The sequence below is a fragment of the Peromyscus maniculatus genome, chromosome 5, assembly GCF_049852395.1.
Source record: "Peromyscus maniculatus bairdii isolate BWxNUB_F1_BW_parent chromosome 5, HU_Pman_BW_mat_3.1, whole genome shotgun sequence".
NCBI classification, from domain to species: Eukaryota; Metazoa; Chordata; class Mammalia; order Rodentia; family Cricetidae; genus Peromyscus; species Peromyscus maniculatus.
This window is the reverse complement of record NC_134856.1, coordinates 371627-385156: the sequence shown is the minus strand read 5'-3', so window position 1 is coordinate 385156 and position 13530 is coordinate 371627. Positions and strand designations below refer to the sequence as shown.

Below are 13530 nucleotides of genomic sequence, written 5' to 3'. Positions count from 1 at the left end.
TAGCACTATTGTTTGTCTATTTACTCAAGGAGGACACACGGGGCAGTCTTTGAGTCAGAGAGTAAGCCCATCCCCACAGGCAAATCTAATGGCATTTTAATCCTGAACTTCATGATCACCAAATCTGGGAACCAATTTCTGTTGTTTATAAGCCATATTGTTTATGATGCATACTTAAATGTACAGTGATGTACATACATCATCAAAAAATACAATATAGTTGTTGTATATTTACATGCAGTTTCCATATTTAGAACAAGTTACCCTTGCATTTCTGAGTTCATTAGATCCTCCACCTCAGTCTTGCTAGTAGTGTGGCCACACATCTGTCACAACACTCAGCTTGCAGCTTATTATGATTTTTCATGGCATCTTGGAAATACTAAGACACAAGTGCTGTTACTAATCAGGTTATAATCAACTCATAGATATTTGATTGGGACTTGATGAGAGATGTACACGGGTTTAAGACCAACCCACACCTGGTGTGTTCAAAACTGTCCAGAGCTTCTGATTCATTTGTAGAAATGTAGGATTTGGGGGAAAAAAAGGAGAAAGAGGGTTGGGAGAAATGAGGTAAAGAAGAGAGGAAGAGATGCAGGTTCACTAGGATACAATGCTGGCATCCACTGGGGCTCACACAAACACATGGTCATGGGGAAATTTATTGAATATGTGAAACAAGACAGGACCCAGACAAACAGGGTACCAGTGACACACTTCAGTGTTAGCTGAACAGATACATGAAGAGGGGATGCATGGACACATGAAGGATGGAGTCACCCCTCTCTTCTGAGTGTCTGGGCACCTTAGGTTGACTCCAATTCTACTCAGAGCACTCCACTATGGTGCATAACATGCTACAGCTCTGTATGCTTGTTCCCAACATCCTTCAGCTGCTGGATCTTCTGGGGCAGAATCTTGGTCCAGAACTGCATCCTGTTGGCCTTCAGAGCATAGCTCACAGTAGGCTGGATGTCCAGCTGCAGATACTGCTCATCCTGGGTAAACACAGGCCAGTGGGGCAGGTCCATGCTGTTGGGATTCCTGTGGACACACCCCCATATTAGGGTGCGGTGAGGATCACTATGAATTGTGCTGTGCCCAGACCTGATCCCCTACTTTGGGTTAATATGGTGGATGAAACAGGCCAGAATTCAAGGACAAGGAAGGATGGTCTTATGATAGAGGCAAAAAGAAAATCCCGCTACTGTCACTCCATAAGAGGCAACACCATCTGGGATGTTTTTCCTTTCTCTATAGCAGGCTCATGTACCCAAAACTAGAGCAGTTTGGCCACACACGCCAAGTCACAGGGAGATGACTGTTGGCTGACACTCAGATGGGACAACTGTGTGAGAGGAACCTGCCCCTGAGGATGTGATAAAGCATCTATATATGCTCCTGAGGATACCACTAACAGGAACAGTAGGAGGTCCTGGAAGATTCAAGGGGTGTATCTTCTCACCCATGTCTTGCAAAGTTGGCCCAGTACTTCATTATCTTCCTGCTCAGCAGCTCCTCCTCCTCAGTGAAGTCAACTGTAGCCATGAGGAAGACAGAGATCCAGGTCCCAGACACACCATGCAGCTGTCACATCCACAATCCCAACTACAATCTAACTCTGGTGCTCATGTTCCCCTCCTGCCTAGATCCAAGGTCTTCCATTTTCCACCCACCCTTACTTGTCCCAGCCTCTAATGAACCCACCACCTCCACCCCAGCCTATTCTTAGTACAGATGCCCTTTCTTTGCTCTGGCATAGCCACTTAAGAAAACATCATGGCTTTAAGTGTCCCTCTTGGATGTCAGGCCTGACACCACCATCAGGGCAGGGACAGGACAGAAAGTACAATCTGGACTGGAAAGGATTCAGATTACAATCCTAGTTTACCATTTGGGGTTACAAGATGGCTGAGAAAGGCTCTCCTAGAACCTCGGTTTCCTCACTTGGACAGTGATCTCAGTCATCCCTCAGTTCTCATCTGGGTCCCCATCCTATTCATGCAGAAAAGGGAAGACTCACATTTGCTGCCCCAGAAGGAGGATCCAAAGACAAAGGAAATTTCATCATCATGGTCAGCCTTCACATGAGGTGGCCTTCCATCTTTGAAAAAGTTGGTTACGTGCTGGAACTCATAGAAGTAGACAGGGGCAAGGGGACCTGGAAGTGTAGACACATCGTGACATAGTTGCCTCTTACCTGGACCTGTCCTGTCTCATCTTTTGTGTGAGATACCTTGACCTAAAGTTGTCACATTGGCTGGGAATTTAGGGGAGTGTGGACTCCAAGACTGAAACATGAGCCTTTGGAAAGCCCTTGGTTAAATCATGACCTTGAGTCATTTGAAGAAGTTCTAGCACATCATTACGTCACTTTCCTCATCTGTGTCTGGAGGTGTTATGCTCTTACATTAGACATGAAGATTTACTAAAGTAAGAGTTCTCAGAAGCCTGGAACCAAAGAAAAATAAAGACATAGGTGAGGACCTGGACACCAGAAGGATGTCCTTGGACCCACAGTTCTGAGACATCTCCTTGGAATCAGGCCTCTTTTTCTTTGTGACACTACAGGCAATTAATCATGTGGCATTATGCATATGAAGCAAGTGTTCTACCACTAGCTAGAGTCCCAACCCAGAGGCATATTTATAGATGTATTCACTCTGAGCATGTGCTATTTGCAAGCCAGGGGCCACAAACATGAAGTCTTCCATCATCTCCTTGAACTGTGCTAGGAGAATCTCAGGGTCTTCAGTGTCTCCCAAATACTCCTCTACCAGAATTTCAGCAACACCAGGAGGCATCATCTAGTTCAGAGAGATCCAGAAAAGATGTGTTAGGAAAACTTCAGCACCAGGAATCAGTATCCTCAGGTGAAGAGAGAGGGGTCTGAGATGGGAGAAGTTAATGGAGCAAAGGACACAAGTGAGGGTGAAATTATTACAAAACAGAAACATTCTGTATTCTTTGCACAGGTGGCTCTTTGCAATGGCAGATAACTAGAAGCTCCCTGTCATTGGCCCACAATATTGAGTGTCTTACCAGTTGTGCTGGTGTACTCTGAAGAACAGCCTGAATGATCTCTCTGTCCATTTTTTCTCCAGTATCAATGTCGAACAGGTACTAAGAGGTGGATGGAAAGGTTCAAATTGATTTTCAAATAGGATGTAGTTGGGGCTGTGGAGCTCTGAGCACCCTCTCCCATCCAATCAGTTAATCAAAGAGTTGTATCTGGACTCACCATTGGGATGTCCCAGCCAAACTCATCATTGTTGACACCTATGATGCTGGGGACAGGTCGAAAATCAGCAGAGACCAACAGCTCCTTAGGGTGCCTGGGAAAGAACACCCCATCCACCACAGCAGGGATGATCTTGAAGACCTGAAGGGCATTAAAGGTGAAGGATCAAGTTCAGGACCCAGATATTTCCTGATGTCAAAATATCTCATAATATCCATACACATCCCTGGTTCATTTGAACTTGTATCTAGTTTGCATTGACAGCTACAAGGGCATCAAGCCATGCACATCAGCTACATTGTCCCTGAGCAGAAAGAACTTTCTATTTCACTCCCTATTGGAACCCTTCCAGGACACTAACACCATGCAATCAAACCTTAGTGATATCCAGAATCTCCTCTTCACTCTTGCCTCTCAGACAGCCCACCAGGGACTCTGAATCCATCTGATTACATCCAGAGAGGTTGGCCACCATCTGTACAGAACACAAGCAGGAGCCTGTTCATCCTTCCAGGCAGGGAAAGAAGTTTTCCTAATATTCCTAGTTACTGTGGATTCCCCACAAAACACAGTGGGTAAACTATGTGGGCTTCAACAGAAATGCAATTGTTCCCACTTCCCCGTTGTTAATATGAGATAGACAAGGGAGCTAATGCATCTGCTGCAATGCTTCTGAACACAATGGGAGCTACTAGGCAGAACTGCTTTGGGCAGAGAAAATACTCAGCTTATGTGAGACAGAGGTGTATGCATCCTGACCCTTGAAGCCTTCAGCAAGGAAGAAGGAAAAAGAAAGTCCTAGGTACCCCTGTGATATTTATTGCATTCACAGAGCAGACAGAATAAGGAGTTCTGAGAGTGAGGGCTGGGATAGAGGACTAGGATGTGGAGAATTGAGAGAACTCACTGTGTAGACCACCTCAGACTGGGAGACGAAACCAGGCATTGTGGCCACTCCACTCTCCATAATGGCTCCGTGGAAGAGTCCTTTGGACAATGGGGACAAAACAAGTGAAGACACACTCAAGCTACCTGCTGACTCGCCAAAAATAGTGACCTGGTCAGGGTTGCCTCCAAAGTAGGCGATGTTCTGCTGGACCCAGCGCAGGGCGGCCACTTGATCCAGGTAGCCCCAGTTGCCTCTGGCATGCTCATCTCCAGTGCTGAAAAGTGGCAGTGTCAAGAATCACAGGGCTGTCCTGTTTCTGCCCAGCTCCCAATTCCCTGCCTTGCCCTTGGCTCACCTGAAGTAACCTAGGACACCCAGTCGGTACTGGATGGTGACCACCACCATGTCCTCAATGGCTGCTAGCTTCGATCCATCATACACAGAAGCCAAGCCCAAAGCGAGTCCTCCACCATGGATCCATACCATCACCTGGTAAAAAAATAAGATAAGAGATCACTCCCCTTACCCATCTCAAGTGCCACCTGTCATCTAGAATATCCATTGCTTTGTCTCAGAAGTTGCCCACATAGACAGATCCCAGCTGCCATCATCTGTTAAAGGATCCAAGTTCCATTAGGAAGAAAAGTCTTTCAACCATTATTTTGTCTCGTGTACCAAAGGCTGTCTCCAATACTCCAGGAGACCTCCAGAAAAGGAAAGACATGTGTCCTCTATGATCACATATGGAAATAAAACAAATGCCCTCCAATCTTTTGGCCAAACAAATGAGTCAATTTTTATGACTCGCTTTGGGCATGATACAAACCTCTTCTCTGGGAAATCTGATTGGATTTTTTGGGCACAAGCCCTGAATTCATTAAGATAAATACTCTGGTTTCTCGGTGCCTCCAGGGATTTCTGTGCCTAAGCCCATGAGTTAACTGCCTATGGTGGGCAAGAAGGCATTCTTGGACATAATATCAGGCAGAATCTATACTGAAGCAAAGCCCAGAATGATCCTTCCATATTCCTTCGGAAGGAATGTTCTTCCACCCCTAATATGGACCCTTCCATATTCCTTCAGAAGGAATGTTCTTCCACCCCTAGTTGTCCATGGCCTAACACTCACAGGCAGGTTGGAGCCCTCAGAAGCATGAACAGGTGAGTAGATGTTGAGGTACAGGCAGTCTTCAGACATAGAAAGAGGAGGAGGTGTGGTGCCTTTGAACATGGTCTCGCTTACTGAATTCATTATAGTGATATTCTGTAGACACCTGTTGACAATGGTAAATGGTTAACTATTCCAAGGACTGAACTGGGTCAAACTGGTTAAAGTCAGACCTGGGTAGATTTGCTCCTAGAAAGCTATGTGCTGCAAATATGAGATCATTTTCTAAAGTCCCTTTTGGGGCTAGAGTGGTCACTAGCCCTGGTTGCTCTTCCAGAGGACCTGGGTTAGATCCCCAGCACCCACATGACAGCTGACAAACCCTATAACTCCAGTCAAAGGGGATCTAAGGACAATGAATGCACACTGAGCACAGACATACATGTATTAAAACACCCAAATACACAAAATAATAAATAAATAAAGTCACTCCTCCACATATTAACTCCTCAGGCTTTGGGGAAGCTGTGATAGAGCCCAGATATCCATATATAGATTTAGATGATCTTAGATCCTACTTATTGGAAGGTAAGGAAATAGAGAGTCCTAGGAGACTTCAAGGTAGCCTTTGACCATGGGTTTTGACATTTTTACCATTTCTCACTATTCCCCAAAAGGCCTGAAACAGGTGAGTCACCTCAGGAAATAGAGAGTACTAGGAGACTTCAAGGTAGCCTTTGACCATGGGTTTTGACATTTTTACCATTTCTCACTATTCCCCATAAGGCCTGAAACAGGTGAATTATGAAACTAATTCATACCCATTTATTGTATAAATGGGTATGAATTAGTTTCCCACAAGGTAGTAAGACCTTCTTCAACTAAAGTCTCCATTTTCAGGGTTCCTCATCTCTCCCACAGACCTCCTCATTCAGCACATGCACTTGTTCTTGAAAAACGACATCTGCTCATATGGTTGGCACAGTGACTGTGGAGGGTGCAGTCCTTGGGGGCCATTGCTTCACTGTTTAGGATTCTTCAGTCTCTGTGATAAAACTCAGGAGTGCTTCTGATTAAGTGATGGAGTCTGATCTCCTCCCAGAGACATTTCCCCTAGTGTCAGAGACACAGGACATAACCTGACTCTCAAGACAAATGTGCCTGTGCTCCCATCTGCAGTACTCAAGGGTAGCTCATTGTGGGTGCCAAGCACTGAACCTTGAGCCTGTAACTGGCTGTTCCATTCAGAATCTGAGCAGGTCCTTGGGAAAATGTAAGTGGGAATCCCCCTACTCCATGAAGAAGGGGAACAGGATGTGGGATTGAGAGGTTGGAACCAGTGCAGCTGGGATATCGCTCACAACAAGCCCACTCCCAGGCCTGAAGTCTACTGGGCCCCAGAAGAGCTTACATGGCAGGATAAGAAGTTCCATCCCTCACACCATTCCACAGTTCAGGGGGTTCAGGAGGAGCAAAACGCAGAAGTCCTACAGGTGGCTTGGCAAAGGGAATTCCCAGGAAGGTGTGGACTGCCATGTTGATATCCTCCAAGTGGACAAGGCTACCTTTCACCTGTCCGGTTTGTGTGTTCCTGATGGGGTTGGATGAGTCCTGGCCTGTAAATAAAGAGGTGACAGCTGGATTAGTCTGCTCAATCAGCCACTTTTGTTCCATCCTTTCAATCCTTTTCCCAGCCTCATCAAAAATCCTGGACTGAAAACACAAGATTTACATATTTGCTGCCTGTTACAGTCTTCACTGAGGTATGTCCAAGTCTAGTCCCTTGACCAGACTCATTTAGGCACCATGGGACTCAAGGACATCATTCAGCCCTATGAGCTTCCTGTACAGGGCCACATATGTACCAGTGACACAGTCTCCTTTCCATCAACTCTATGTGAGCCAGTATAGGGACTATTCGGTCACACTGAACATTATCTCATGTAGCCTAGCTGCATGTATAATGTTTCATCCTCACAGAAAAGCTCTCTATAAAGTTCACATGAAATCTGGTAACCTGTCCTTCCCACCATAGACTGTAAGCCATAACCCAGATCAGGGACAGAGTTTATGACCAACAGGTAAAATTAAACACAGCTGAAGAAATTTCATTTTCCTTCCTTTGTTTGTTTGTTTGTTTTTTATTTTCTTGACACAAGTTCTTGCTAGGTAGCACAGACTGGTTCTGCAGTTGGAGATCCTCCTGTCTCAATTTCCTGGGTGCTAAATTTGCAGCTGTGTGGCTATACCCAAATCATACATCTCTTCTTATGCAATCCTTGCACTATATGTTAGACTCTGTCATTTGCTGTTCCTGTGGTGAGCCAGGCCTGGGAGGTATAGAGGGGATGGGACACAAATCTGTTTCATTTTATTGTTATCAGTCATTCTGAGTCCAGACCTTCAAACAAACATCAGCCATGGAGACAGAGCCTGCCAGAGTCCACCAGTGCCTGATTGGACTAAGAGGCGAGTCTTTATGCTCAAACCTAAACACCCCAGCCCACTAGGCTTTGGGACTAGGGGCACAACCCATACCACCATCTATTGCAGTCCCAGTTTCAAACCAGTCAGCAGGCAGACCTCCTGCAGACAGGTGAGACTACCACCATCTTCCAGAAGACCCTGTAACCCACAATCCCCACCTCTTCCAAATCCCATCCACCCACTGAGACTACAACTGTTCCCTGAGATAGAGCCTGCCAGTGCCAGATTGGACTAAGATGTGAGTCTTTCTCTAGGTTGGGCCCAGAGGCACAACCCAGCACCCCCATACCACCACCCCTTGCAGTCCCAGTCTCAGGCCAATAGGCAGGCATCCTACAGACATGTTGGACTATGACCATCACCCATCAGACCCTGTAACCCATAAGCCCCACCCCTCCCAAACATACCTACCCTCCCAGACTGCAGGTATTCCCTGAGACAGAACCCACCAGTGCCAATTGGACTAAGAGCTTCTGCCTGTGACAAAAAGTCCATCAGCACCAATTAGACCAGGAGTCTCAACTAGACCAAGAGCTTCCACTGGACCAAGTGTATCGATCAGACCAAGAGAGGCTCCCTCAGACACAGACACCACTTGTACCAAGTGGAGAAAGAGATGGGTAGACACCAGTGCAAATGTACAGTCAACAACATAAAAACCAATATGGCTCCATCAGAACCTACATCAGCAAGACCTGAACATCCCAACATAGAAGAAACAGAAAAAAAAATCAACTTTAAAAATGACTTTAAGAAGATGATAGAGATCTTAAAGAGGAAATGAAAAATTCTCTTAAAGAAATCGAGGAAAAGTCAAACAAAAAATTGGAAAAAAAATCAATAAATCCCTTAAAGAAAGCTAAGAAAAATCAATTAAACAGGTGAGGGAAACAGTTCAAGATTTGAAAACTGAAATCAAGACAATAAAGAAGACACAAACTGAGGGAATGCTGCAAATGGAAAATATGAGTAAATGAACAGGAACTACAGATGCATGCATAACCAACAGAATGTAAGAGATGGAAGAGTGGATCTCTGGCATTGAAGATACAATAGAGGAAATCGATTCATCAGTTAAAGAAAACACAAATCCAACAAAGTCATAACACAAAAAATCCAGGAAATTTGGGACATCATGAAAAAATCAAACCTAAGAATAATAGGGATAGAAGAAGGAGAAGAATACTAACTTAAAGGCACAGAAAATATATTCAACAAAATCATTGAAGAAAACTTTCCCAACCTAAACAATTAAATGCCTATAAAGATACAAGAAGCTTACAGAACACCAAATAGAATGGATCAAAAAATAAATAAAAAGTCCCCTCTCCACATAATAATCAAACCATTAAACATACAGAATAAAGAAAAAGTATTAAGCACTGCAAGGGAAAAAGGCCAAGAAACATATAAAGAAGGCCTATAAGAATAACACCCGACTTCTCAATGGAGACTCTAAAAGCCAGAAGGTCCTGGACAGATGTTATGCAGACACTAAGAGACCGTGGATGCCAACCTAGACTATTATACCCAACAAAACTCTCAATCACCGTAGATGGAGTAAACAAAATATTTCATGATAAAAAACAGATTTAAACAATATCTTTCCACAGATCCAGCTCTAAAGAAAGCACTAGAAGGAAAAATCCAACCTAAGGAAGTTAGACACACCCACAAAAACACAAGAAATAGTTAGTCACACACCAACAAACACCAAAGAATGTAAACATACAACACTACCAACAAAAAATAACAGGAACTAACAATCATTGGCCATTAATATCCATTAATATCAATGGTCTCAATTCACCTATAAAAAGACACAGTCTAACAGAATGGATATGAAAACAAGATTCATCCTTCTGCTGCATACAAGAAACATACCTCAACTTCAAAGACAGACACTGCCTCAGAGTAAAAGACTGGGAAAAGATTTTCTAATCAAATGGACTTAAGAAGCAAGCTGGTGTAGCTCTCCTAATATCTAATAAAATAGGCTTCAAACTAAAATCAATCAAAAGAGATAATGAACGACATTACGTATTTATCACAGGGAAAATCCAAAATAATGAAGTCTTGATTCTGAATATTTATGCTGCAAATACAAGGGCACCCACATTTGTAAAAGAAACATTACTAAAGCTTAAATTGCACATCAAACCCCATACACCAGTAGTGGGAGACTTCAACACCCCACTCTCACCAATGGACAGGTCTGCCAGACAGAAACTTAACAGAGAAATAAGAGAAATAACAGACAACATGACGCAAAAGTACTTAACAGATATCTACAAAATATTCCACCCTAACACCAAAGAATATACCTTCTTCTCAGCACCCCATGGAACCTTCTCCAAAATTGACCACATGCTTGGTCACAAAGCAAATCTCAACAGATACAAAAAAACTGGAATAACCTCAAGTATCTTATCTGATCACTATGGCTTAAAGTTAGATCTCAACAACAACACAAATAACAGAAAGCCTACAATCTCATGGAAACTGAATAATGCCCAACTGAATCACCAATGGGTCAAGAAAGAAATAAAGAAAGAAATTAAAGATTTCCTAGAATTCAATGAAAATGAAAGTACAACATACCCAAACTTATGGGACACTATGAAAGCAGTACTAAGAGGAAAATTCATAGCACTAAATGCCCACATAAAGAAGTTGGAGAAATCTCACACTAGCAACTTAACAGCACGTCTGAAAGCTCTAGAACAAAAAGAAGCAAACTCACCCAGGAGAAATAGATGCAGGAAATAATCAAATTGAGGGCTGAAATCAATGAAATAGAAACAACGAGAACAATACAAATAATCCAAGAAACAAATAGTTCGTTCTTTGAGAAAATCGACGAGATAGACCACCCTCAATCCAATTTAAAAAAGGAGGGGGGCTACAGAGCTTAACGGAGAATTCTCAACAGAAGAATCTCAAATGGCAGAAAGACATTTAAGGAATGTTCAGCATCCTTAGTCATCAGGGAAATGCAAATCAAAACAACTCTGAGATACCATCTTACACCTGTCAAAATGGCTAAGATCACAAACACTGAAGACAGCTTATGTTGGAGAGGATGTGGAGGAAGGGGAACACTCCTACACTGTTGGTGATAATGCAAACTTGTAATGCCACTCTGGAAATCAGCATGGAAGTTTCTCAGAAAATTGGGAATCAGTCTTCCTCAAGACCCAGCTATACCACTCTTGGCCATATACCCAAGGAATGCTGAATCTTAACACAAGGACACATGCTCAACTATGTTCATAGCAGCATTATTCATAATATCCAGAACCTGGAAACAACCTAGATGCCCCTCAACTGAAGAATGGATAAAGAAAAGGTGGCACATATACACAATGGAGTACTACTAAACAGTAAAAAATAATGATATCATGAAATTTGCCGGCAAATGGATGGAACTAGAAAATATCATCCTGAGTGAGGTAACCCAGACTCAGAAGGACAGACATAATATGTACTCACTCATAAGAGGATACTAGATGTAAGGCAAAGGATAATAGACTACAACCCACAGCTCCAGAGAAGCTAGCTAACAAGGAGGGACCCTAAGAGGGACACATAGATAGCCCAGTGAAGAAGAAATGGATGAGATCTACATGAGCAAACTGGGAGTGAGGGGGCGTAGTAATGAAGGGCAAAGAATGGGGGATGAGAACATAGGAAATCGGAGGGTTGAGCTGGAACAGGGACAGAATGGGAGAGCAAGGAAAGAGATACCATGATAAATTGAAGACATCCTGAGAATAGGAAGAGGCATGGTGCCGGGGAAGCTCTCAGGAATCCACAAGGATGACCCCACCTTGGACTACTGGCAAAGGTCGAGAGGGTGCCTGGAATGGTCTACTAAGGTGACCAGTCTAGTGATACCCTAACTGTCATCAAAGAGCCTTCATCCAGTGACTGCTGGAAGCAGATGCAGAGATCCACAGCTGGGCGCCAGGCTGAGCTCCCAGGATCCAATCAATGAGAGAGAGGAGGGATTCTGTGGGCAGGGGACATCAAGATCATAATGGGTAAACATGCAGAAAGGACCAGCCACACTAGTGGAAACCCACAAACTGTGGACTAAATGCTGTGTCTCTCCCGTAGGACTGGACTAGGCCCTCTGGAAACAGGAGACAGTTGTTTTGTTGAACTGTTGGTGGGGCCCCTCCAGAAAGGGGATCGGGATCCATCCCTGGTGCATGGGCTGGCTTTTTGGAGCCCAGTGCCTAGGGTGTGACACCTTGCACAGCCTTGGTGCAGGGGGTAAAGGCTTGGACCTGCCTCAGATGAGTGGGCCAGGCTGTGCTAACTCCCCATGGAAGACCTTGATTTGGAAAATGTGGAGATGGGGGTGGGTAGGGAGGAAAGCTGGGGGGTGGGAGGAGGGAAGAGTGGGGGATCTGTGGTTGGTATGTAAAGAGAATAGAAAATATCTTAATAAAAAAATAAAATAAAATAACAGCCCTGAGTGAATCTGGCAGAATCTCCTGTCTAGAAGGTGCTGGTGATCTCTCAGATCCCTGAAAACAACAGGGAAGAGTCCCAGCCTAAGGGGAGTGCAGTCTCCTTAGTGGAGAGGCCTGGCTAGAGGTCACCAGAGAAGACACCAGGAGGAGCTGTGGTAAGGGACACCTAGGGCTGCACCCACACACTGAGCACAGCGCCCTCCTGACTCAATTCTCATAAGGACCTGAAAATTGTACACACCCACAGCACATGCTAGTTGCCCCAAAAGGCAAGCTTAGATAAGGAGCATGGAGAAGGGAACCCAGAGATTCTAGGTACAACTGTAGGTTGTAGGACTGGAACTGTCTGCATACCTTAGTGGCAGCCAATACCTTGTACAGGGCCTTTATGGAGTGCCATGGCACTTCTCTATTCTGAGAGGGACACATGAGGACCCTTCAGCAGCATGAAGTTATGCTGTTATTATCCATGTCAGTAGCAGCTACACAGTTTCAGACACACAGAGAGGGAATGTTCCCTCTGTTCCTCTGTCCCCTAACATTAAATCCAACACAACTGAGAGCCCATCATGCTGGGGTAGCTTCTCAGTATTGGAGTTCCTCTGGTCTCCATACCCCTTGTTTGGTAGAGGGGCTAGACTGTGGACTTTTGTAGGGAATTAGGAGATTCACATTTCCCACACTGCCATCTCCACCCACCCACTCCTTCCTCCCTGGTACTTTTTCTCCTGCAATCTCAGTCAACAACTCTTATCAAGTTTTGGCAGCTTGGACATGGGTCCCCCATTCCTCCCTAGGTAGTCTCACCCTGCACAGAGAAGAGAAGCAGAAGCCCTGAAATCAGAGAATTCAGCCATCCAGGAAGTCTGTCTGAAGGCATGCTTAGCTCCCAGTCCTGAGTCTGTGCTGCTGTGTGCGATCAACCTCGTGTAAATGTCACAAATATATGAACTTGCCCGAGCAGGAACTTTGAACCAAGGAGAGGAGGCAGAGTGGGGGCAGAGGGCGGGGCAGTCCAGGCCAAGGTCCTTGAACTGTACTGGCTGGGCTGCATGGTGGGAACCAATGAGCAAAGTGAGGCAAAGCTGCCTCCCATTCCTGCTCTTTCTTTAGTCCCCTGGGGAGGCACAGCAGGGACTCTGAAGCCCTCTCTCCCAATCTGGAGTCCCCATATCAGACTTATAAAGCAGTCACAGGACTATTAAAGTATTGGTGTAGAGAGGATGAAGAAAAAAGCAATAACTAGAGAAGCAGTCGGCTTTTTTGCATAGATGCATACTCAGGATGTCACAGATGGAGAATGGAATGGAACTGAGGAATG

The 13530-nt window shown here is 44.6% G+C and overlaps 1 protein-coding gene across 1 annotated transcript; it reads right to left on the bottom strand.

Moving 5' to 3' along the window:
- Positions 1-647: 647 nt before the first annotated feature.
- On the bottom strand, positions 648-13174 carry LOC102908027 (pyrethroid hydrolase Ces2e-like). Its single transcript, XM_076571599.1, has 12 exons — positions 13017-13174; positions 6653-6857; positions 5263-5407; positions 4489-4622; positions 4152-4407; positions 3621-3719; positions 3245-3385; positions 3046-3126; positions 2666-2810; positions 2027-2164; positions 1469-1541; positions 648-1047 (listed from the first exon to the last, which is right to left on the bottom strand). The coding sequence occupies exons 1-12, from the start codon at positions 13087-13089 to the stop codon at positions 861-863; spliced, it is 1677 nt and encodes a 558-aa protein (XP_076427714.1). The 5' UTR covers positions 13090-13174; the 3' UTR covers positions 648-860.
- Between the last annotated feature and the right edge of the window lie 356 nt (positions 13175-13530).